Source organism: Rhododendron vialii, chromosome 12a, assembly GCF_030253575.1.
Source record: "Rhododendron vialii isolate Sample 1 chromosome 12a, ASM3025357v1".
NCBI lineage: Eukaryota > Viridiplantae > Streptophyta > Magnoliopsida > Ericales > Ericaceae > Rhododendron > Rhododendron vialii.
In genome coordinates, this window is record NC_080568.1 from 16,098,858 (window position 1) to 16,125,291 (window position 26,434).

At 43.6% G+C, this 26,434-nt stretch overlaps 1 protein-coding gene across 1 annotated transcript in view; it reads left to right on the forward strand.

Annotated features, from left to right (window-relative positions):
• The first annotated feature begins 7,777 nt into the window (after nt 1–7,777).
• Nucleotides 7,778–26,434, forward strand: part of LOC131309499 (uncharacterized) — a 33,954-nt gene continuing 15,297 nt past the window's right edge. The window contains exons 1-7 of the mRNA XM_058336122.1: nt 7,778–7,875; nt 7,982–8,110; nt 9,677–9,809; nt 13,813–13,956; nt 15,558–18,527; nt 18,612–20,038; nt 20,174–20,925. Coding sequence (XP_058192105.1) covers nt 7,778–7,875; nt 7,982–8,110; nt 9,677–9,809; nt 13,813–13,956; nt 15,558–18,527; nt 18,612–20,038; nt 20,174–20,925 — 5,653 coding nt within the window. The remainder of the gene's footprint in view (nt 7,876–7,981; nt 8,111–9,676; nt 9,810–13,812; nt 13,957–15,557; nt 18,528–18,611; nt 20,039–20,173; nt 20,926–26,434) is intronic.

Below are 26,434 nucleotides of genomic sequence, written 5' to 3' on the forward strand. Positions count from 1 at the left end.
AAGGTGTAGACCTTCTCCGAAAGGTCAGTTTCAGAAGAACTGGTCTTGGCACTACTCCTGGTTCTACCAGCAACCACCTTCTCAGAGGCCTGCAGAAAAGATGAAGGTATAATTACCTTATTTTGGAGGATGAAGTAAAGGACTAAAGCGTTCATACCTTCGGCCATTGCCTGTTGGCAGTTGATTTCAACCTCTTTGATTTTTGAGGAGCTGAAGGGGCCGCAGGAACGTCTTTAGGCACATCTCCCAGACCTGCCAGTACAGAGGAAATTTAGTCCAAACTTCAGAGGCTTAAAAGGGGAGTAAAACAATAAAGAGCCTCTAAATTACCTTTTCTTTTTGTACTCAAGGTCGATGAAGGGCTGATTTGTTGTAAAGTCATATGAATGCCAGGTTCGGGCGCTCCAGCAGGATTGGGCAAAAGCATGGTCAAGACCTCTAGGTATGGATTGAAGAAGTGCATTCGGGTATAGCCTCCCCACCAGCTATCAAACTTGGCGCCATTGTCAGTACACTCAACGTAAGTATGAAAGGCAAAGTTCTTCCTCATCTCAGGGAGAAGGTTCCTAACTTGTTCTAGGTCCCTCGGTTGGATCACAGGCCTGTCAGTAAAGTCCTCGTTCAAGGATTGATATGGAGGCACTGGGGTAAACTGACAAAGGCCAAACTGTCTGGCGAATTGAGCTGCGTTGTAGTAGTACTCGACTCCACATTTGTAGTTGGTAGGAGTGAAGGCCATTCCATACATAAGATCCCGTGAGATCAAGAGCTAGTCCAGATCTCCATATGATCATCGTAATCATCACTCGGATCTGATGCCCCTTGCTTCAACCACCAAGGTACTGTATCTCTAGTAAATGGCATCCAGTTCTTTCCCATTCCCGTGAGTTTGTGATAGAAAAACTTGAAGTAGGTCCCAAATGCATATCTTGAACCACGAGCATCAACATAGTGAAGACCATAGCAGGTGTGTTCTAGATTTTTAGTCATGGGTGGAGCGAACTTAGGGAAGTAGGACCAGAGCCATAGAGTAATGATCCACTGTGGACCAGGAACGAATATGAACTTGTTGCTTATCAATTCTTTCATCCCACGATAGATGTGAGGCAAGACTAAAGAGCCTAGTGCTAACTTTTGCCCTGAAGCTAGGGCACAGGCAGTAACGGAGAAGATAAACTTGTTCAGCCAGTAAAGAAGAAAAGCTACGTGTTCACTATCTTCTACAGGACCTTTTTTGGCATAGTGATTTATGAAGGGAGAGAAAGACAGAGGCTCTTTGTACACGAAGTAGGGGGTTTTCTGAGATAGAAAGTAATTGGCCTTAATCCCGTGAGGACGGAGGCTTGTCAAGAAAGCAATATCCTGAAGAGTAGGACTCATAAAGCCTACCTTGAAGTGAGAAGAGTTCGTTGTCACTTACTAGAACTGAGATGCAGTAAGGAATAAGTTCTTGTCCATGTCGATTAGGGATCGACTAAGCAAGATAGCGTCGCGGATCCCTATTTGCCTCCACAAATCCCCTTTGGCTTCCAACATCCGATCGAGCCATTCCACGTATTTTGCATCAGGCCTATGCCAAAGCCGGTTGGGAATGTCTGTAGTAAATCGACTCCAATCAAGGCTTGAAGACTCGAAGGGAAGGACCTCTTCCTCCAGTGGGTACATTGGGGCAAGTTGAGAAGTGAACCCTAACTGGAAAGCAGGTCCAAGCCCAACCCGATCAGCGTTAGCAATCACCATAACATCGTTGGTGACTGCTATGCCTTCCTCTGCCAAGATCTTTCGGATCTGTACAGCTAAGCTATTAGGGTTGGGAGGAGGCATATGGGCTTTATGGGTAGCCATTGCTTCAAGGGTTCAGAAGCGAGACCAAGGAACAATAATGGATCAGGGTCTTTGAGCACTGTTAAATTCGGATGAGTGGAGATGTAGAGAAGATAGGAAAAGAGGATGAGGAGGCAAGAATGGGATTTAAAGATGACGATACAAGATTCAAGGGGTAACGTTGCACCTCTCTCTCTCTTGGGGTTCGAAAATTAAAATGGCAATCGAAGAGATAAGACTCTTGATTGACCCGAAGAAGTCCTGGCGGCTTCAAAGGCTGCATGCAAACCAATGCAAGGCCTAGGGAGATGACACGTGTCCCCTAGGCCCAAAGAGGGGGTAATAATTTTAGCCAATAGGACTCTTCGGTGGGGTTTTTATCCCAAAGTTATTGGGATTTGGTTTAGTTCAAAGATGGGGAGTCCCAACCCAATTAGAAGACATATTTGGAGATTTAAAAAGTTGTTAGGCTTAATTAAAGCCTGATCATCTTTTTAAAATTCAAGCATTTGAGAATTTAAAAGGGGTTTTAGGCTAATCTAAGCCTAATTATCTTTTTATTTTTTACAAATCCATTGATAAGGACTCGTTTGGTTTGCCAAAAACTACACTCTGTCCTAATCGACAGGCCTAGATCGTGAACAAGGTCAAGGCCTGGGGGGCATTGTTTACACCCGTTTTTGGCACCCAATCCTGGGCAAGCGTTGGAGGGTCATTTAATTGTTGCTTAATTAAATTGGGCCAAAAAGTAGAGATGTATTGGATTAAAATTAATGGGCCAAGATGGTTTTGATTGGGCCCGGTGTAGGTGGACAAATTCAAGTAGTGCTCTGAACAGCACTGGAATGCAGCGGCTTCACGTGCCTCTTGAACGTAACCCTATTTTGTCAATGAAAACCTTGTCCTACAAAACAGATAAGGAGTGAGTGCACCTTTGCCTCTCGTGGCAAAGGCCCTCCGATGCCTTTGTTAGTATTTCGTACTAGCAATCAAACCCTAATTGTCAGTAGGAAAGCAATCAGAAAACAATGTATTGCGTACCTTTTGCCTCTAGGTTTACCTCATATTTATAGATTTGCATATACTTGCTGGCCAAGCATCCGTGTTACCCTAGGATTCCTAGCTCGAATAGGAAACCTAGGATATCAAGGATTCTCGTTTCCTTTATCAGTTTATTTCCTTAATCCTTGTAGGACTCTTTCCATAACAAGCCAATCATCCCATACTCGTTGGGTATCTTTCTTAGATCCTATATTCTTGGGATCTCACCCTTTAACGGAATACCGGTGATTCTGGACCCTTCTAGAATGTTCCCTTCAATAGGACTTCTCTCTTTGTTCGGCCATCTCATGGCCGAACAGATGGCCTGGACCAGTTACTTCACATGTAACTGGTCCTTAAGAAACAATGGAGACCATATGCTTTCCTCATTGTTCGGCTCTTTGCCGAACAATGTATCTGAACAGTGGCATCACATGTCACTTTCCTTGTATTTGGTCCAATAACGTCTCGTGTTACTGTACCGAGAATCGTACAACCTCTCTGGTCCATTGACTTCTCATGTCGCTGGTTTACAGTGTGTTGACTTTTTACTTCACCGTGCTCGGGCTCTTCTTGGACTTGTTCGGGAATACCTCCCTACAATTGCTCCCCAGTTTTACTCGGTTATATTGTACTCAGATGACGAGTAAAGCTCTTTTACAGAGCAAATTCATTTTGTCCTTGCACCCTATTTCATATATTGGTGCAACGTTTCATCATTTTACCAAGGCAAAAACATCTTTTCATCTGGCCGTCACAGGCTTTTAATCTCTAATCTTTACACGTGTCGATCATTGTATTGCTCATATTTAATACGGACAGACATGTTTTTGGGAAACGGAACGCTCAAACGGCGTTTGGGGTGACGTTTCACGTACGCCACCAACTTTTAGGGTATTTTTGGGTTTTCGTCCCGTTTTCAAAAACCCCAATCTCTCTCTTAGATTCCCTTCGCAAAAAGAGACGATTTCAAGTTTTACCCGCCATTGAAGCTCTGTTCATCATTTCAAGACCTCCTCCTTTCTGCTCTTAGGGATTCAATCGACTATTTTCGTAAGTCACCATTCCTCTCCTTATTGCTTTTTTTCTCTTGGTGGATTGTTTACAATCTCTAGGTAGGGTTTCGTCGTCCTCTTTCTTTATACTTCAAAGAACCCCAAAAGCTTTTCTGGTAATGGGGAGATTTCGTAGACACTGTAATACTCCTCAAACCATGGCTAGTTTCAGATCTCGATATGGGATTCCTGACAACGTAGCTACTGTTTTGGCTCCTGAGGATGCCATTCGTGAAAGCTTCGATTTCGACACCCTTCACATTCCAGTAGTAGCCATCGTTGAAGGCGGAGTTAGATTTCCCTTAGCCCCTCTGCTCCGCCAAGTCTTAGCATATTACAGGCTTTCGCCAATGCAGGTTTCTGCTAATTTCTTTCGAGTAGTTATGGGCATAAATACCCTAAACCAAATGTTAGGGACTTCTCTAGGCTTGTACGATATTCACCACCTATACAGTATTTCCAGAACTGGGGACGCCCTCACTTATTATTTAAAAAGTAGGGATTCTAGAAAGAAGCTAGTCCTTGAACTCCCTGACTCTGCTCGAGGGGATGACGACGACTTTCTGATCGTTACGGGCAACTTCGAACCCAGAGATGAGGACGACCAAGTGATTGGTTTCCATGCCCCTCACATTTTCGGGAGCCCACGTTAGTGCTTTCCCCTAATTTCATATGTTTTGTCCTTTTTCATAGGAAAAGCTTTTTCGTGCTTCTAATTGCTTGTGCTTTGTTTCAGCATCAAATATTAACCGTGGTTATAACATCATAACCCCACAAGTTCACGTAGCTGATATCAGACGAGCACTTGCATTCAACGGCGAAGGGACATACCTTGCAGGCCGAGCAAGAGCAGCTCAAGTACTTCTCAGCTACAAAGCTTCGTACGGTGGGTTTATTGATCGGCGAACCCAAGCAGCTGACATCCCTGCAATAGCTGGTCCTTCAAGACCAATCCCCGAACAAGAAGAGAGGCGTTCCCGGACTCCTCCAATCTCTGATGAACCTATCCCTCTTGCTGAGGAAGCTTCCAGTTCCACATCCAACTCGTCTTCCAGCGGCCATACCCTCTCACCTTCAGATATGAACCGGCCAATTGACTTGGGCAGCCTCCTCACCATTCCTGGTCGAGGTCGTGGTCGGGGCCAAAGTATTCAAGGTCGTGGTCATCGCCCCAAGACTCAAACCGATGCTCCTCCTGGATTTTCTCTAGAAGAAATTGAAGCCCTCCACAGAGAAAAACGTCAACGGGTGGAGGAATCCCAAGAAAGACCCCCACCAACCTCCTCATCTCCTGCTCCAGCATGGGCTCCCTCTTTCTCTCATGGGAACTGAGCTATCACTGCTCGGGACACTGTTGAAACTGAAGGGACTGCACTTGCATTGTCCCAGGCCTTTCTGTTGCCTGGGGATATGCAAAAAGAAGTTGCAATGTCTCCTGACAACCTTCTTAGCTCTTTCATGTCCCATAACGCCAAGGTAAAGTTTCTTTTTGTAACCATAGCGTATATAGCGTTTGATATTTATGTTTATCACAGCTGTTTGTTTGATCGTTCCAGGCGATGCAAAAAATGGTGGCCATGGCTCAAAAACTCAGCCAATCTGAGCCCCAACGTGCCAAACTGGTCAGCGAGAACAACAAGCTTCAACGCACCATCATCAGGCTTGAGAGAGAAAGAAACCAAGCCCTGGGAGAAGCTTATGGACTTAAAGGACAACTGAAGGGAGCTGAGGATAGTTTACATCAAACTCTGAAAGAATTGGAAGCGAGCCAGACGGAAGCCAAAGCTGCTTTTGAGAAGGGGTATAACGAAGGAATCAAGGTTGCCACTGAAAGCTACACAAGCTAAATGCCTAGAATTCAGGACCAAGTTTGGGTGGCTTCCTGGACTGCTTGCCTTGCAAAAGCAAAGATTCCTGAATCATCTCCCCTTTGGACCAATATGGATTTACCAAGTGCTGCTGCTAGCTGTGAGGAAGATATTGCAGAGGAGAGGGCTGAAGAGCAGGTGGTGAACGTGTCTGAACAACCTGTTACTAAAGTGGAGCCACAGAATGATATGACCAACCCTGGCCAAAAGGAAGTCAGTGGTGGTCCACTTGAAGATGAAAATACCACAGAAGAGCTGGCTGCTCCAGTAGCTCCTACAATTACTCCTACAGCTGTCCAAGATCTCACAGAAGACGAATAAATTCAATCGTTATGTGTATTGACAATCTGTTTTGCCACCTGTTTGAATTGTGGTTTTGTGATGTCAGAATACTGTGCTAAAAACACGTTTAGTATTTCGTACTTGCCTTTGATTTGTAAGTTTCCCGTACTTAATCGTTTGAAAGTTTCACGTACTTATGCACATTCTCGTATGCTGTGGACTGTTTGTGCATATTCTCGTATGCTCTATGCATGTATTCGTATGCATCACAGGGGTTTTAAGTTTCTCGTACTTTGAATATTTCGTGGCTAACATATACTTTGTTTCTCGTACTTTGAATATTTCGTGGCTAACATATACTTTGTTTCTCGTACTTTGAATATTTCGTGGCTAACATATACTTTTAAAGTTTGTGCATGTCTGTCCAAGTTTCTCGTACTTCAATTTCATACAAGTGTTTCTCGTATGTGTTTAAGTTTCACGTACTTAGAACAATTCACAAGTATTTCGTACTTGCGTTCTCACAAGTGTTTCGTACTTGCGTTTAAGTATTTCGTACTTAAATGTTTGAAGTTTACACAAGTGTTTCGAACTTGTGTTTAAGTGTCACGTACTTAAATGGATATCCTATACCCTGCTCCCCAATACGAATGAGGGAAATTAATTTCGTAATTCGTATTTAAAACAAATACCAAGAAAGCAGCAGGTATACTAAAAAAGTAACTTTATTCATAATCTGCAAAACTCAAGAGGGCGTTATTCGTACCCCTTGCAGCTAAAATAACAAAACTAGAACACAAGAGAGTTTTATTCGTAACTCTCACACAATCACGATGTGCATAAAGAAAAATTTATTCATACAAAAAAATTTCTCAGATTATGGACATTCCAAGGTCTTGGCACTGGGTTCCCATTCAAGTCTGCCAATCAATAAGCCCTAATGCCCGCGATTTCTGTAACTCGATATGGGCCTTCCCAATTCGCCCCTAGCTTTCCCTCATTAGCCACTTTAGTATTGCCGAGCACTTTTCGTAGCACAAGGTCTCCAACACCGAACTCTCGTGGGTGTACGTTCTTGTTATAACTTTTGATGAGCTGCTCTTGGTATAAGGCCAAATGCACCAGGGCCCGCTCTCATCGTTCCTCGGCAAAGTCTAACTCAATCTCCAAGGCTCTGTCATTTCCTCCACTTTCAACCAAAGTGGTCCTGTTGGTCGGCAGACCTATTTCCAATGGAATAACAGCCTCTATTCCATATGCTAATGAATAGGGGGTGTAATACCCCGTATACTAAATTTATTGATTTATGCATGTAAGTATTAGGTGGCTGTAAGTGAAGGTGTGTGGCGTGGAGTGTGCACAGGTGGTCAACTTGGGTGCATATATATCTAATAAGAGAGTTTTAATAAAGATAGGTGAACAAGTGTTGGACATGTGTCCACTTTGAGTTCATTACGTTTTGTATAAAGGAAGGAAAGGCAATTGGAAAGCTTAGGAAGGAGGCAGTTTGGTGGTCTATGTTGGGCGCACGGTTTCAATATGTTAGTAAAGGGAACTAAAAGAAAAGAAACTGAAACTATAGCAGAGGCTTCCGGAGATGAACTTAGGTGCGATATTCAAGGCGATTTGAGGGTGAGTATGAGATACATATTTCTCGTACAATATTAATGTTGGGTTCTTGTTGGTTGTGTTATGTGCGGTGACCGTATGTCGTGGAACTGTTTGGTATGTGGCGGGGTGACTAGGCTAATAAGCTATGCCAAAAGACATGTTGGCCAATGGGCTGTGGTGAGGCTAGTGAGGTGGTATGTCATCCGTCATATACCGAGGAGGACCGGATATGTGGTTCCATTTATGTGGAACGTGTTATATTCGTGGTTGGTGTTATACGTGGTGATTGACGTTGTGCAGTTTATTTGATGTTGATATTGTACACGTTGTTATGTCTCACACACTCCTGGGGTCCTTTTGGACTCCAGCTTGCAGGTTGGTTAGGGGGTCAGGTGCTGGTGGTGCGGGCTCGTCCGAGTTGCTGCGAGAGTGGGTGTTGTTTATTTATTTTAGAGATAGTTATAAATTGTAAAAAAAAATTTGGGAATAAAAGTCAGATTGTGGTCTTTTAAATATCGTGGTACTTGTGAATCCGGGTTGTTACAATTGGTATCAGAGCATAGGAAATAGATCTTATATGGGATAAAGTGGATGGTTAGAGGACACTGTAGAAGCATAGAATTCGATTACTTAATTTTCATAAACAAAATTTGGAGATCATTTTATAGTCCTTTGGACAATTCAAAGATCAAACTTAGGATGATTAACTCTGATTTAATATTGGTTTACCTTGACTGAGGAAAAGTCATTTATATAGGAGTTCATCTGTGGTTAGCTGCTGGTTAGTCATTAGCCGTAGGTGAAACTTTTTGTTTGTGAAAAGTGAAGGTGTATCTGGGGACTGAGATGCTGCTCTAGCTTAGTAAATTCAGAGCATATTTCAGTGATTATGATGCTGGTTGTTGCTTAATTGATTTCTTTCTTTAAAAAAAAGAAAGAAAGAAAGAAACCGACTGGTGCATATTCTTGGATAACATTGGAGTAGGTGTTCATTGCTAAAGATATGTTCATGTAATCATACTCTACTCGAAGCGGGTACAAGTATACATGTGTGTTTAGTAGAGCTTTGGATTGAATTTAAGTTTGGTTAATTAATTTTGTGCAATCTCTCGAAATGTTTTGACTTTGATGCTATGTTACGTGGATTAAGCATTGAGAACAAAATCCAAATTGGTTGGTAATTCTTCTATGTTCAGTTCACTTATTTGGTTTAGTCAACCAATTTCATGGTTTTGATATGATTTGGTTGTGTGTATTTGAGTGGGTGATCAGAGTGCGCAGCGGAAGCGTGGAATTAAATTACATTTTTTTTTTTTAGTTGTCAAATTTCGGGGACGAAATTTCCAAGGAGGGGATATTGTAATACCCCGTATACTAAATTTATTGATTTATGCATGTAAGTATTAGGTGGCTGTAAGTGAAGGTGTGTGGCGTGGAGTGTGCACAGGTGGTCAACTTGGGTGCATATATATCTAATAAGAGAGTTTTAATAAAGATAGGTGAACAAGTGTTGGACATGTGTCCACTTTGAGTTCATTACGTTTTGTATAAAGGAAGGAAAGGCAATTGGAAAGCTTAGGAAGGAGGCAGTTTGGTGGTCTATGTTGGGCGCACGGTTTCAATATGTTAGTAAAGGGAACTAAAAGAAAAGAAACTGAAACTATAGCAGAGGCTTCCGGAGATGAACTTAGGTGCGATATTCAAGGCGATTTGAGGGTGAGTATGAGATACATATTTCTCGTACAATATTAATGTTGGGTTCTTGTTGGTTGTGTTATGTGCGGTGACCGTATGTCGTGGAACTGTTTGGTATGTGGCGGGGTGACTAGGCTAATAAGCTATGCCAAAAGACATGTTGGCCAATGGGCTGTGGTGAGGCTAGTGAGGTGGTATGTCATCCGTCATATACCGAGGAGGACCGGATATGTGGTTCCATTTATGTGGAACGTGTTATATTCGTGGTTGGTGTTATACGTGGTGATTGACGTTGTGCAGTTTATTTGATGTTGATATTGTACACGTTGTTATGTCTCACACACTCCTGGGGTCCTTTTGGACTCCAGCTTGCAGGTTGGTTAGGGGGTCAGGTGCTGGTGGTGCGGGCTCGTCCGAGTTGCTGCGAGAGTGGGTGTTGTTTATTTATTTTAGAGATAGTTATAAATTGTAAAAAAAAAAATTTGGGAATAAAAGTCAGATTGTGGTCTTTTAAATATCGTGGTACTTGTGAATCCGGGTTGTTACAGGGGGTCTCTCCCGTAGACCTCCTAGGCGTTGTTCGGTATGCCCATAGAACCAATGGCAATTCATCGGGCCATTTCCCCTTTGTCTTATCCAAACGTTTCTTAATCCCATCAAGAATTGTTTTGTTTGAAGCCTCTGCTTGTCCGTTGCTTTGAGGGTAGGCTGGAGTTGAGTAATAATTTCTTATCCCATATTGGGCACAGAAAGTTTTGAATTTCTTCTGAAATTGTGACCCATTGTCTGTAATCAACGAATAAGGTACCCCAAAGCGAGTTATAATGCTCTTCCACACGAACCTTTCTATCATAGGTTCAGTGATCTTGGCCAATGGCTCAGCCTCGATCCACTTAGTGAAGTAATCTGTTGCAACTAGTAGGAATTTTCGATTCCCAGTTGCTTTGTGTAGTGGACCTACTATGTCCATTCCCCATTGAGCAAACGGCCAAAGACTTGTCAGCGGCACCAGATCCTCGGCTGGTGTTCGAATCATTGGTGAAAATTTCTGACACTTCTCACAAATTTTTACGTACACCTTAGCATCTTCTTGCATGTACGGCCACCAATACCCTTGGGTGATTGCTCGGTGGGCTATGGACCGACCACCAGCATGGCTTCCACAAGTTCCCTCGTGAATTTCGTGGAGGAACTTTTGCACCATCTCAGGATGCACACAAAGCAAGTAGGGTCCTGTAAAAGACTTCCTATATAGTTTTCCCTCTAGGGATAACCAGAACCGAGCAGATTTGGTCCAGATTTTATGAGCCTCCTTTTTGTCCAAAGGGAGTGTTTCATCTCGTAAAAACTCCAATATTGGGTCCATCCAACTTGGTCCTTGGTTCACGTCCAAGACCATCTTCACACTTCTCCCAATGCTCGGCTCAGTCAGATACTCCACGGCTATTTTTCTTTTAAACTCAGATGGTACAGCTGCGGCTAACCATGCCAATGAATCTGCATGAGCATTCTTTCCAGAACTTATCTGCTCAATATACACCCTCTCGAAGGTATCGAGCAGATCTCTGGTCACCTGTACATATGCCGCCATCTTCTCGCTCCGGGTTTCATATTGCCCGGACAGTTGATGGACTACGAGTTGTGAATCGGAATACACCCTAACACGTTCAGCTTTTAGGGTTTTTGCACTTCTCAAACCAGCTAAGAGTGCCTCGTACTCTGCCACGTTATTTGATGCACTGAACCCTAGCCGAACAGATAATTCCAACATTGACCCTTCAGGGGGTAAAAGCACAACTCCAATTCCTGAACCGGTGTTGCAAGCTGACCCATCAACAAACAGCTTCCATTCTAAGGGATCTTGTTCGGCTAATTCATGTTTCTTCGTTACAGGTGGCGTTGCCTCATGCTCCTTTCTCGTAGGAGGCAAAGGTGCTACTGTGGGTGAGAATTCTGCCACAAAATCAGCCAACACTTGACCTTTGATTGTTGTGCGCTGCTGATAATCAATGTCGTATTAGCTCAACTCTATGGACCAAGTTGAAATCCTTCCCGAGAAGTCTGCCTTTCGTAGCAGTGATTTTAACGGGAACTCAGTGTAAACCACAACTTTATGACTCTGGAAATAATGTGGCAATTTTCTGGTTGCTGTCCTTAATGCCAGGACTAATTTCTCGAGGGACAGATATCTCGTTTCCGCATCTAACAATGTTTTGCTCACATAATAAACAGGGATTTGCTCGGATCCCTTGTTTCTTAAGAGGACTGCACTTACAGCATGCTCAGAAACAGCTAAATATAAAACTAGGGACTCACCTGGCTCTGGAGTCGAAAGAAGGGGAGGAGAGGCCAAATATCCCTTCAGATCCTGGAAGGCTTGTTCACATTCTGCTCCTCATTTGAACCCTTTCCTTTTCTTTAACAGCTGAAAGAAAGGTCTGCACTTGTCGCTTGATCGGCTAATAAATCGATTAAGAGCCGCTGCCATCCCAGTCAATCGTTGGACTTCTTTCGTTGTCCGAGGACTTTCCAGATTTTGTAAGGCCTTTATTTGGTCGGGATTCGCCTCTATTCCCCTTAGAGTTACAAGATGGCCCAAAAACTTTCCAGAACCGACTCCAAACGTACACTTCGAGGCGTTGAGTTTCAACTTGTATTTCCTCAAAATCTCAAAAGCTTCTCTCAAATCTGCAATATGGCCTTGCCCAGCTTTACTTTTCACCACCATGTCATCTATGTAAACCTCCATAGTTTTGCCGAGCAATTTTCTGAACATGATGGTTGCCAGTCTCTGATACGTTGCCCCTGCATTCTTCAATCCAAAAGGCATGACATTATAACAGTACAACCCTCATGGTGTAATAAAAGACGTCTTCTCCTGATCTGGCCCGAACATTGCAATTTGATGGTATCCTCGATATGCATCGAGAAAACTCATCCGTCCATATCCCGCTGTTGCATCAACCAACTGGTCAATCCTTGGAAGAGGAAAACTATCCTTTGGGCACGCCTTGTTTAAATCTGTGAAGTCAACACACACACGCCATTTTCCGTTCTTTTTCTTGACGACAACAGTATTTGATAGCCATTCTGGATAATAAACTTCCCTTATTGCCTTGGCTTCCAACAAATGATCCACTTCTTCAATTACAGCGTCAACGTGCTGTACGGCTGCCCTTCGTTTCTTTTGAATGACCGGTTTATGCTGTGGATCTATATTCAAATGATGGCAGATAACATCTGCACTTACCCCAGGCATCTCCTCTGGTGTCCAAGCAAATACATCGACATAAGTTTTCAAAAAACTAATCAGTTCATTCTCTTCCTCTTCTGGCAGTGATTCCCCAATTAGAAAATACCTATCTGGATCAGTCTCGTTGATCAGTGTTTTCTTCAAATCCTCAACTACCCTCTCGGTTGGGTCTTTTCCAATATCCTCAATGGTCGGCAGATCCGGAATTTTCACAGTATTAACATGGTGGGCATTATGGACTCTTTTTATGATGGATACCAAACATTGTTGAGCTATCTTTTGGTTACCTTTGATGTGCTCAATCCCATTAGACCCTGGGAACTTTACCATCTGATGGAAAGTTGAAGAGACTGCCCTCATCTTGTGCAACCACGTTCTCCCTATAATCACGTTATAGGAAGACGGTACATCCACCACTAAGAAGTCGGTTCGTAGCGCCACTGTCCCAGCCCGAACAGGCAGAGTTACCTTGCCTAACGGCCAAACTGCTCCTGCTCCAAATCCGACCAATGGAGTTACTGATTGTACCAAATCTTCTTGTGTGAGCCCCAGTTTCTTAAATGCATCATAGTATAGCACTTCGGTGCAACTCCCTGAATCCACCAGGATTCTTTCCATATCATATTCCCCAACTCATAGGGTTATGACCAAAGTATCATTGTGAGGTACCTGGACTCTTCCCAGATCTTCATCCGTAAAAACTATGCCCTCGTTGCTTGCCCCTTCGTTGCGCCCTCTTTTCTTCCCCAACTGCATTACATGTTGGTCATGTTTCACTTGTCTCTGAAGCAATCTCACCTCATTTCTCGTATAAGGTTCGGCTAATCCATGTATCATATGGATTACCCCTTTTGGATTCTGTTCGTAATCCAACTCCATTGCCTTGTCTTTATCCTTGGAATCTTCTTGGATAAATTCTTTGAGATAACCTCGTGAGACCAAATCATCAAGATACCGTTTAAACATCTCACAGTCCTCAGTCATGTGACCCCAATCCTTATGGTAACTGCAGTGCTGATTCGTAGCACGTTTTGCATCTTTATTCCCACCAAGAGTTGGGGGCTGATTAGCACCCAAGATTGTATAATCTTGGGGCTTTAATCCTCTAATTTGTAGCTTTTATATGTTTAAGTAATCGTTTTTATGCGATATTGCACGTAAGGTATTTTTGTGTGTATTTCAGGAAAAACGTGCTAATAAGGTGATTTTGTACGCCAAGGAACGTTCCGGTATGTCACCAAGAGTTCAAGTGCCCGGCGGCATATGGTCATTGTCACCGGAGCCTAACGGTGCCACAAGAAGCCTCGGAGATTGGCCGGAGGACAAGGTTGGCGAGGAGTGAGCCAAAGTGTATCAAATGAGGCAAACGCATCAATGATGGTTCCGAGGACATCCGTGGGACCAAGGCCACATGGCATACCTCCGCCAAGTCTCGTTGATCATGTAATGAAGCATTGGAAGGCCGTCGGGGCACGACAAGGCATGATGGCCCAAGCTGACCCTGTTCTGCTGTTTTCACACAGAGGTACCAATACCTCATTTTTTAGGTATTGGTACCATCATGCCGAATTAGAAGACAGTTGGATTGGTACCAATACCTCATTTTTTAGGTATTGGTACCAATGCCCTTCGGCCAGCAGCTTTTTGTGCTGAACATTTCAACCTTCTATTAATAGAAAGTTTCTACTTCTAGTTTGTTTTTGGGATATTTTGGGGGCCTTTTGGTCCTTTGTATGGCTGATTGTTTAGGCCTATAAATAGCTTTTTATGCCATATTTGGCCATTATGTACTCTTTTACACTTTAAGTCTTTTATGTTCTAGAGCTCCTTAGTTATTGCCTTCAAGTTCTTGCATTCAATTCCTCAACAACTCAAGTAAGTAGTGGTTGGATGATTAATTCTCGTTTGTTAATGTTGTAGCCACTAGTGAGATCTCTATATAAATCAAGTTTGTTTTCAATTCTATCGGTTAATCATGTTTACCTTTCTTAGCATGCTTTCTAGTCTTTTTATTATGAGTGAGTAGATAATCGGTTCGGTCATGGGGTGAGGTTCACCCTATGGATTAGTCCATTAAATGGTTTCTCTTAACTTTAGCTTAATCTCAAGGTTTTGAATGAATTAAACCCATGATTTCTAGCTTTGATCATGGGGATTGGTGGCTTCTTTGATCAATGAAGTCTATCGCCTTGTGCTACGAGCTTGATAATCCTACGCGTGCGAACGATCTTTTTTCGTCTCTCACTTGCGTTAAATGAGTTCAATTTGAATTAGAGCTTTGAATTAAGTTATAAGTAGTCTTCAGCTTTTAATTCGTCTAGTGGATCCGGACGGTTTCGGTCCATTCATGAGTTTGATGAAGAAACCGTTTGATGGCTAAGTCGTGGGTAAATCAATCCCTTTGACTCGACCATCTTAACCTAGTTTATTTCCAAGTTTAATTTCGTCAATCGAATCCAAACTCTAAAGTTGGCCGCTTGAACGCCGCAATCTTTAAGCAACTTCTATTCCAAATTCGCTAAAGAAGATTTCTCTGTGGGAACGATCCGGTCTTCCGGTTTATATGCTATCAACGACCTAGCCCTACGCTTGGGGTGCAAACCTATTTCTAAGAGGTTAGGTTGCGACGAGAAGCATTTTTGGCGCCGTTGCCGGGGATATCTTTCTTATATGGCTTATTGGGAGGTTTGACAAACCATTGTAAGTATTCCATTTAATTTTCCTTTGTGCATTGCATACTAATTCTAGTGGATACCTCTAACCGATCACACTATCAAATTGAGGTGTAACGAAGCTAGTGTTGGTATCTATTGCCTTTTGTTTTCTTTTCTTGCATACATATATATTGAGGAGGCAGCATAGCCCCTCAGACTTGTCTTGAGAGAGAGGCGGCGGCATAGCCCCTCCAGTCTGTTTTTCTTATTGCAGAGCGGTTCCATAGCTCTTAATCGGTCAAAGCGAAGGTTCATGCTTGTGGTATATCGTAGTCCTCGCTCAAACCGGCTGCATCGATCTAGCTCTCCACCTCGTGTTCGAAGCAATCTTCGAGCTTACTCTCCACCAAGCAGATATTCTCAACCGTACTCTCCACCAAGAACATCAATGGCAGATGAGGAAGCTCCTCCGGTTAGGACTCTTCAGGACTATTTGAATCCGGAACGGGTCACTCAATTGTCACCGATAGTTTTTCCACGGCCCACCACTGTTGCAAACACATTCGTGTTCAAATCAGACTATCATCGTTGCATTCCATTCTTCCATGGTATGGAGCGCGAGGATCCGTACCAACATATCCGAGAATTTGAGGAAGTTCTCCAATCGTTTGTTAGCGGGGAGGTGCTTCTCAACCAAGCAAGATTGAGGCTTTTTCTTTTCACTTTGAAGGATAAGGCTAAGACATGGTTTCACTCTTTGAAGCCTCAATCTTTGAACACATGGGGGGAAGTGCAAGATGTTTTTCATAAGAAATTCTTCCCAGCGAGCCGAACAAAGCTCTTGATGGATCAAATCCAGGGTTTCAAGCAACGTGAGGGAGAAGCTTTCCATCAGTATTGGGAGCGTTACAAGGATTTGCTTTCTGCGGTTCCTCACCATAACTTTGCCTTGTATCAACTGATTCACTACTTCCATATGGGCTGCACGCAACAAAGCAAGCAACTGCTCGACACCATGTGCTCCGGAGGATTCATGAATAAGTCACCCGATGACGGTTGGGATTACTTAGATGAGTTGGCCAAGAAGTCTTTGACTTGGAATTATGAAGATGCTGGTGATAGAGCTATGGCTAGCCAAGGTCCCGGTGGCTCCGGAAAGTTCTCCATAAATGAGCACAATGCTATCGAAACACGGATGGAGCAACTAGCACAAAAGTTGGAGAAGTTGGAGTTGAAAGGGGTAAAGGAAGTTAAGGCAGTGCAAGCGGTAGAGGAGATGTGTGCTATATGTGAAACATCGGGCCATTCCACTGACAATTGCTTGTCTATTCCCACTTTCAGACATCATTACGGTAACCTCAACCTTCCGCTCGAAGAAGTTAGTGCGGTAAACCAACGGTTTGAATCTTTTCCCCAAAACTTCAACCAAAGTCAACGACAACATCCGGGATTCCGTTGGAACAATCAGATTGAAGGCGGACCATCTCAAGCACCTCCCGGTTCTCAAATGCAACCATGGCGGTCTGCTCAAGGCCAAGGGCAGCCTCGTTTTCCACAAGGACCGCCAGGTTTCGCACCATCCGGCCCGTTTCAAGGATCTAACCAATATCAACCCCCGCCAAGGCGATCTTTGGAGGACACTCTCCAATCCTTCATGCAAGCTCAATCGAATTACAATGAGAGTAACACCCAAATGATGGGGGAGTTGAAGAACCAAATGGGAAAGATAACCACATCTATAGGGCTTCTCCAACAAGAAAAGGGAAAGTTTCCGACCCAGCCACAAGCCAATCCACAAGGTCAACTTCTCATTGGTAATTCTTCCATACCACCGCCCGAGCAAGCTCAAGCAATTATCACTCTAAGGAGTGGCAAGGCGGTTGACAATCTCGTTGTCAATCCGCCGGCTACACCTATCTTAGAACCAGCTTCGACATCAACAAGTTCTACAACGCTTGGGGAATCTCCCAAGTCATCTCCGGAGGAAGACGGGGAATCTCCCGTTCAAGTTTCAAATGAGGCCGACACCACTCCAAGCCCACAAGTCTCTCCCTTTCCTGCGCCCTATCCTTCCCGACTGAAAAAGCCGGCTCACCCATCCAAGGATGCCGATATTCTTGACGTGTTCAAAAAGGTAAATGTTAACATCCCGTTAATGGATGCTATCAAGCAAATTCCTTCTTATGCCAAGTTCTTGAAAGATCTATGCACTCAGAAGCGCAAGCTCAACGTGCACAAAAAGGTGCTTCTCACCGAGCAAGTTAGCCAAATTTTCCAAACAGATCTTGCACCTAAATACAAAGACCCCGGATGTCCTACAATTGCAATTACTATTGGGGGTAAGAGAGTAGAGCAAGCTCTTTTGGATTTGGGTGCGAGTGTCAATTTGCTACCTTATTCGGTGTATCAAGAGTTGGGTTTGGGGGAGATGAAGCCTACACGGGTTACTCTTCAATTGGCGGATAGGAGTGTCCGAATTCCTCGTGGTATGGTGGAAGATGTATTGGTCCAAGTTGATCAATTTGTATATCCGGTGGATTTTGTTGTATTGGATACTTGCCCGACGTCTTCATCGCCATTGTCTAATCCTGTTATTCTTGGGCGGCCGTTTCTAGCAACCTCGGATGCTGTAATCAATTGTCGGAATGGGCTATTGAACATGTCCTTCGGCAATATGAAGATGGCGGTCAATATGTTCAACGTTGGGAGTCAAATGGGAGATGATGATGATGTTCAAGGTGTCAACTGTATCGATTCATTAGTTCAAGATCATGTGGATGAACTCTTATCCAAGGATGATTTGGAGGCATGTCTTACCGCCGAGGAAGCCGATTTTTTGGAATCGCCGGAAGTTGCGAATCTTTGTTCCTTGCTAGACGAGGAGGAAGTTTGTGGGGCGGAACCGTGGATTCCTACCTTTGAGAAGTTGCCACTAATTGAGGGAAAAACTTTGCCATCTAGTGTCGAGCCGCCTAAGCTTGATTTGAAGCCCCTACCTGACCATTTGAAGTATGCCTACCTTGGCGACAACAAAACTTTTCCGGTGGTGATATCCTCAACTCTTGAGAATCTTCAAGAGTTGGAGTTGCTTGCATTATTACGGCGGCGTAGCAAGGCTATTGGGTGGACTATAGCCGATATACAAGGGATTTCTCCTTCCCTTTGTACTCATCACATTTATCTTGACGATAATGTGAAGCCATCGCGCCAACCACAACGACGGTTGAATCCTATTATGAAGGATGTAGTGCGTGCGGAGGTGTTGAAATTGTTGGATACGGGGATAATCTACCCAATTGCTGATTCTCAATGGGTGAGTCCTATCCAGGTGGTGCCTAAAAAGTCGGGGGTAACAGTTGTAAAGAATGACCAAGATGAGCTTGTGCCAACCCGGACTATCACCGGGTGTCGTGTTTGCATTGATTACCGCAAGCTAAATGCGGTAACCCGTAAGGATCATTTCCCTCTCCCGTTCATTGATCAGATTTTGGAAAGGGTAGCTGGACATGCCTTCTATTGCTTTCTAGACGGCTACTCAGGGTATAACCAGATTGAGGTCGCCATGGCTGACCAAGAAAAGACTACGTTTACTTGCCCGTTTGGGACCTTTGCTTATAGGCGCATGCCATTCGGCTTGTGCAATGCTCCCGGCACTTTTTCGAGGTGTATGATGGGTATTTTTAGTGACATGGTGGAGAAGATTGTTGAGGTCTTTATGGACGATTTCTCGGTATTTGGGGACTCTTTTGAGTCGTGTCTAGCCAATCTTGATAAGGTGTTGGAACGATGCGAGGAGAAGAACCTTGTTCTAAATTGGGAGAAATGCCATTTCATGGTAACGCAAGGCATCGTGTTGGGCCATATCGTGTCATCGAAGGGCATTGAGGTTGATAAGTCAAAAATTGATCTCATCGCCAACCTCCCTACTCCCAAATGCATCAAGGATGTCCGTTCCTTCCTCGGGCATGCCGGTTTCTACCGGAGATTTATCAAGGACTTTAGTGCTATTTCTCGGCCATTATGCCATCTGCTTTCGAAAGACGTCCCTTTTGAGTGGACGAATGATTGTGAGGAAGCTTTTCGGAAGCTTAAGTCACGCCTTACTACTCCGCCTATTGTGCAAAGTCCCGATTGGAACCTCCCATTTGAACTTATGTGCGACGCGAGTGACTACGCCGTCGGGGCTGTTTTAGGCCAAAGGAGGGAGAAGCAGCCTTGCGTTATTTCCTACGCGAGCAAAACATTGAACGATGCTCAAATGAATTACTCCACCACTGAAAAGGAGCTGCTCGCGGTAGTTTTTGCCTTGGATAAATTTCGCTCCTACTTGATTGGTTCGCCTATTGTCATCTACACGGATCATGCTGCCCTCAAGTACTTGCTCACCAAGCAAGACGCTAAGGCTCGGCTTATTCGATGGATTCTCTTGCTCCAAGAGTTCGATCTTACCATCAAGGACAAAAAGGGAGTGGAAAATGTGGTGGCCGACCACTTGTCACGATTGGAGTTTGAGGATCGTACATCTAAACTTCCAATCATCGATACTTTCCCGGATGAGCAACTTTTTGGTGTCTCAAGTACCCCGTGGTTCGCAGATATTGTCAACTATTTGGTAACGGGGTTACTTCCGACACATTGGACTTCTCAAGAGCGGAAGCAGTTTCTTTCAAGGGTGAAAAGGTTTTCTTTTGATGATCCTTATTTGTTTAAGTACTGTCCAGATCAGATTATTCGGCGATGTGTTCCGGATTCTGAGCATCAGAGTATTATAAACTTTTGCCACAAGGAGGCTTGTGGTGGCCATTTCTCTTTCAAGAAAACCGCGGCTAAAATTTTGCAATGCGGTTTCTATTGGCCTTCTTTGTTCAAAGACACGTTCGAGTATACTAGGTCTTGTGACCGGTGTCAAGCTTTGGGCAAGATCACCCGACGCAACGAGATGCCCCAAAATCCCATCCTAATCATTGAAGTCTTTGACTGTTGGGGCATCGATTTTATGGGGCCTTTTCCTACATCATTCGGCTACCTCTACATTTTGCTTGCCGTCGACTATGTCAGCAAGTGGGTGGAGGCAATCCCTACTCGTACCAATGATGCTCAGGTTGTAGTCGAATTTCTCCGAGAGTACATTTTGGCACGGTTTGGGATGCCAAGAGCTATAATCAGTGACCAAGGCACGCATTTCTGTAATAGGTCGTTTACGGCTTTGATGAGGAAATATGCCATTGTGCACAAGGTATCGACGGCTTATCATCCCCAAACTAATGGACAAGCTGAGCTAGCTAATCGGGAGATCAAGGGCATCCTTGAGAAAACGGTTAATCCAAACCGCAAAGATTGGTCACTTCGGCTGATCGACGCCTTGTGGGCTTATCGTACTGCTTACAAAACCGTGTTGGGAATGTCGCCGTATCGGCTCGTTTATGGAAAGCCTTGCCATCTTCCGGTGGAATTGGAGCACAAAGCTTATTGGGCGATCAAGAAAATGAATGCCTCCATGCCGCTTGCTGGTGCTAAGCGGAAGCTTCAACTCAATGAACTCGAAGAAATAAGGTCTGATGCTTATGATCGCTCTAGTTCTTATAAAACCAAAGTCAAAGCTATGCATGATAAAACAATTCTTAGAAAGAACTTTGAAATAGGCCAAAAAGTGCTTTTGTACAATTCTAAATTGCATCTGTTTCCAGGCAAGTTAAGGTCCCGTTGGGCTGGTCCTTATGTTGTTAAATCTGTCGCCCCTCACGGGGCCATAGAGATTGAGAATGAATCCAGTGGGAATGTTTTTAAGGTTAACGGCCAACGGCTTAAGCCGTTTCTTGGTCATTTTGAAATTGGCGAGCCTGATGAGGAATTGGGCGATCCCGTTTATTCTGATGCTCTTGTTTCTTAGCTTGTTTTGAACTAACTTTGCACGGGGAGCGCAAGCGTAACCGCTGAACTTAACTGTTTGTCGGACCCGGCCCCCGGGTAGGGGGTACCCTCCATTGACTTGGGTATTTGTAGCTCCGCACGCCGCTACTAAAAAAAGGATCGTGTGCCCAGCTCCGGTTAGTAAGGGCAATGTTTCGTCTCTTGTACATATTTGCATGTTTGTTTAGTTTTGGTTTTTTCTCATTAAGAGATTTCATCAATGCATCATTGTATCGGGCTTTAATTAGTCCTTCTTTGTAGTAGTTTGCCGTTAACGATCCATGCTCACTAGATATGTCCCTATCGGGGGCAGTTTAGGTCTTTGGGTGAGACTTGATATTCCCGTGCTTTGGCGCTAGGCTCTGTCTTGTCTCACTTTGTTTCGGTCATAGGGAACGCTGGGCTTAATTGCTTGGCGAGGTCAGGCGGTAAATTTTACTTCGGGCGTTGATGTAACAAATGTGACGGTCTAGTATAGCCACCCGTGTCTTACCTCGCCGGTGAGACACGGGAAGAAAAGTATGACTCGTAAGATTGCGTGAAAATCGGGTGGTGTTTCTTAATTTTTCTTTTGTATATATGTTTGTTGGCGCCCGGATAACACGAGCCGGGCGGTTCTAATGTCATTTGTCTCTTAGTAGGTAGTTCGAGCTTAAGTCTTTTGCAGGGTGAACATGCTACCACACCAGCCTTGGTGGATTGGGTCTAAAGTTGGAGTGAATGCGGCATTCAGGAGCCCTAAGCATGGGTGCGATTACGTGTCGCGGTTGTTAGTCCAATAAAGCTTTGACCATGACCCTGTGTGACTAGCTGTGGTTCCGTTGGAAGAGCCGAAGGAGTCGACCTTGGAAGCTGTTCGTATGACAAAAGGAGACGATGACGCAAAAGCCTCCAACTTGGTCGAGGTATACGGGGGTTGACATTCCCCCGGAGGTATGATTTTTTTGTTCTTTCTCTCTCAATACTGTTGTTCTCCATGCTATGAGGACATAGCTCATTTTAAGTTGGGGGGAGAGATATATATATTCTATATATATGCTTTTATTATTTTGGTTAAAATTTTTCATTTTTTTTTTTTTAGTGCAATCCTTCCGTGGTACATAATTTTTGGTATAACATAACTAGGCGCATGCTCATTGAGTTCTTAAATGGCAAGAGTTTTATGTGATCTTGAGTGTTTATCTACATCTCAACTCATTTGCATGATTAAAAGATGAGTGATCTAGGTGTTGAGTGTGTTTTTAAGTAAGTTTTACCCATATCCCATCATTTTTGGTCTTAAACTCTTAGTTAGGTTTATAATCTCATGTTCATGCCTGGTTGTGTTTGATATCTATGTTGAATCGGTTATGGAATCTATGGCGTACTTTGGAAGTGATTCAAGGCATTCTTTGATTGATTAAACCACAAAAGTGTCCCCTCGTCCTATTTTGTATCCTAGTCCGTGTCCTACATTTTTCTCATTAACCTAGGGATCCGGATGTTCGGAGGGTGGTTCGGAAGGTGTATTACTATGTTGCATATGGTTTGGAGGTGTTTCGGGTGAGTTACAAGGAGTCGGAACATGAAATGGCCAAGGAAGTAGTTTCTGCAGAAAACCAGCAAAAGGTATTGGTACCTCAAAAACCTGGTATTGGTACCATCTCTATCCAGTGGAAGACAGTTGGTTTTGTATTGGTACCTTAATTCTGTGGTATTGGTACCAAAGGTATTTTGACATTTCCAGGAGATCAAAAGGCCCAAATACTTCCAAACACCACCAAATCTTCCATAAACACTCCCAAATCTTGCATCTTCTCCATCAATTACCATGGTTCTTCAACAAATCACAAGGGTTTTCAAAGGTTCAAGCCCTAACCCATCAAAATCAAGGATAAGAAGGAGAGAAGGCAGCTGGCTAGAGAGGTTGGGAAGCTTAGACACGAGCTAAATTGGCATACCCAACACTCAAATGATGAGGTGAATTATGAGGCACCACCGGATGAGGCTGTGGTTGACAGTGGTGAGGATGAGGACTAGTGTCGGTGGTTCTAGAGTTAGAAAATCCCTCTACTTGGTCGGGGTGTACGGTGGTTGACATCCCACCTCTTGTCTTATTTTTTTATTGTCTTTGTTTTAGTTGAACTTTATCTAGAAAGATATGCAAGTTTTTGTTAGGCCGGCGTGTGGCCTTTGACTTGGAAATTTTTGGTATCGGTGGCGGTTAAGGGTAGATAACCAAGCTAGATATGGCCGCCACCCATTTTGCTAACCGTTCTTTGTTAACCAAGGTCATTATATGCTAATGAAGTCCTCCGTTGATCCTTATTACGCCTTGATTCCTTGTTGATTCAATATTTGATGTTTAGCATAGTTAGCTTGTGGCATGTTTCCTTTCGTTAATATAGTTGTTAGTTGCTTATTTATTACTTCGGTATCAAAGTGCTCTCCACATATGAGGCATAGCATTTTTGTTCACTATCGCCTACTTTTCGAGCACTTTTTGTGGGATATGGCTGCTAGTGGGTGCGTGTGTTTGCAATATTGGCGTATCCTCTCTTTGGATGTAAATACAAGCCTTTTGTTACTTGCTTGGGACATGCTTTGTACTTAGTTATTCATTTTGTATCTAGCTGCGAGTTGTGGTATAGATGAACTATGATTTTTGAACTCTTGCTAGTTTGGATAAGGTATGAGCATGTTCCTTAGTTGTGTTATCGGAAGGATTGTTAAGTTTTAAGTTTGTTAAGTTTTTATATTATGTTTGCTAGGGACTAGCAAAGTTCAAGTTGGGGGGTGTGATTAGCACCCAAGATTGTATAATCTTGGGGCTTTAATCCTCTAATTTGTAGCTTTTATATGTTTAAGTAATCGTTTTTATGCGATATTGCACGTAAGGTATTTTTGTGTGTATTTCAGGAAAAACGTGCTAATAAGGTGATTTTGTACGCCAAGGAACGTTCCGGTATGTCACCAAGAGTTCAAGTGCCCGGCGGCATATGGTCATTGTCACCGGAGCCTAACGGTGCCACAAGAAGCCTCGGAGATTGGCCGGAGGACAAGGTTGGCGAGGAGTGAGCCAAAGTGTATCAAATGAGGCAAACGCATCAATGATGGTTCCGAGGACATCCGTGGGACCAAGGCCACATGGCATACCTCCGCCAAGTCTCGTTGATCATGTAATGAAGCATTGGAAGGCCGTCGGGGCACGACAAGGCATGATGGCCCAAGCTGACCCTGTTCTGCTGTTTTCACACAGAGGTACCAATACCTCATTTTTTAGGTATTGGTACCATCATGCCGAATTAGAAGACAGTTGGATTGGTACCAATACCTCATTTTTTAGGTATTGGTACCAATGCCCTTCGGCCAGCAGCTTTTTGTGCTGAACATTTCAACCTTCTATTAATAGAAAGTTTCTACTTCTAGTTTGTTTTTGGGATATTTTGGGGGCCTTTTGGTCCTTTGTATGGCTGATTGTTTAGGCCTATAAATAGCTTTTTATGCCATATTTGGCCATTATGTACTCTTTTACACTTTAAGTCTTTTATGTTCTAGAGCTCCTTAGTTATTGCCTTCAAGTTCTTGCATTCAATTCCTCAACAACTCAAGTAAGTAGTGGTTGGATGATTAATTCTCGTTTGTTAATGTTGTAGCCACTAGTGAGATCTCTATATAAATCAAGTTTGTTTTCAATTCTATCGGTTAATCATGTTTACCTTTCTTAGCATGCTTTCTAGTCTTTTTATTATGAGTGAGTAGATAATCGGTTCGGTCATGGGGTGAGGTTCACCCTATGGATTAGTCCATTAAATGGTTTCTCTTAACTTTAGCTTAATCTCAAGGTTTTGAATGAATTAAACCCATGATTTCTAGCTTTGATCATGGGGATTGGTGGCTTCTTTGATCAATGAAGTCTATCGCCTTGTGCTACGAGCTTGATAATCCTACGCGTGCGAACGATCTTTTTTCGTCTCTCACTTGCGTTAAATGAGTTCAATTTGAATTAGAGCTTTGAATTAAGTTATAAGTAGTCTTCAGCTTTTAATTCGTCTAGTGGATCCGGACGGTTTCGGTCCATTCATGAGTTTGATGAAGAAACCGTTTGATGGCTAAGTCGTGGGTAAATCAATCCCTTTGACTCGACCATCTTAACCTAGTTTATTTCCAAGTTTAATTTCGTCAATCGAATCCAAACTCTAAAGTTGGCCGCTTGAACGCCGCAATCTTTAAGCAACTTCTATTCCAAATTCGCTAAAGAAGATTTCTCTGTGGGAACGATCCGGTCTTCCGGTTTATATGCTATCAACGACCTAGCCCTACGCTTGGGGTGCAAACCTATTTCTAAGAGGTTAGGTTGCGACGAGAAGCATTTTTGGCGCCGTTGCCGGGGATATCTTTCTTATATGGCTTATTGGGAGGTTTGACAAACCATTGTAAGTATTCCATTTAATTTTCCTTTGTGCATTGCATACTAATTCTAGTGGATACCTCTAACCGATCACACTATCAAATTGAGGTGTAACGAAGCTAGTGTTGGTATCTATTGCCTTTTGTTTTCTTTTCTTGCATACATATATATTGAGGAGGCAGCATAGCCCCTCAGACTTGTCTTGAGAGAGAGGCGGCGGCATAGCCCCTCCAGTCTGTTTTTCTTATTGCAGAGCGGTTCCATAGCTCTTAATCGGTCAAAGCGAAGGTTCATGCTTGTGGTATATCGTAGTCCTCGCTCAAACCGGCTGCATCGATCTAGCTCTCCACCTCGTGTTCGAAGCAATCTTCGAGCTTACTCTCCACCAAGCAGATATTCTCAACCGTACTCTCCACCAAGAACATCAATGGCAGATGAGGAAGCTCCTCCGGTTAGGACTCTTCAGGACTATTTGAATCCGGAACGGGTCACTCAATTGTCACCGATAGTTTTTCCACGGCCCACCACTGTTGCAAACACATTCGTGTTCAAATCAGACTATCATCGTTGCATTCCATTCTTCCATGGTATGGAGCGCGAGGATCCGTACCAACATATCCGAGAATTTGAGGAAGTTCTCCAATCGTTTGTTAGCGGGGAGGTGCTTCTCAACCAAGCAAGATTGAGGCTTTTTCTTTTCACTTTGAAGGATAAGGCTAAGACATGGTTTCACTCTTTGAAGCCTCAATCTTTGAACACATGGGGGGAAGTGCAAGATGTTTTTCATAAGAAATTCTTCCCAGCGAGCCGAACAAAGCTCTTGATGGATCAAATCCAGGGTTTCAAGCAAC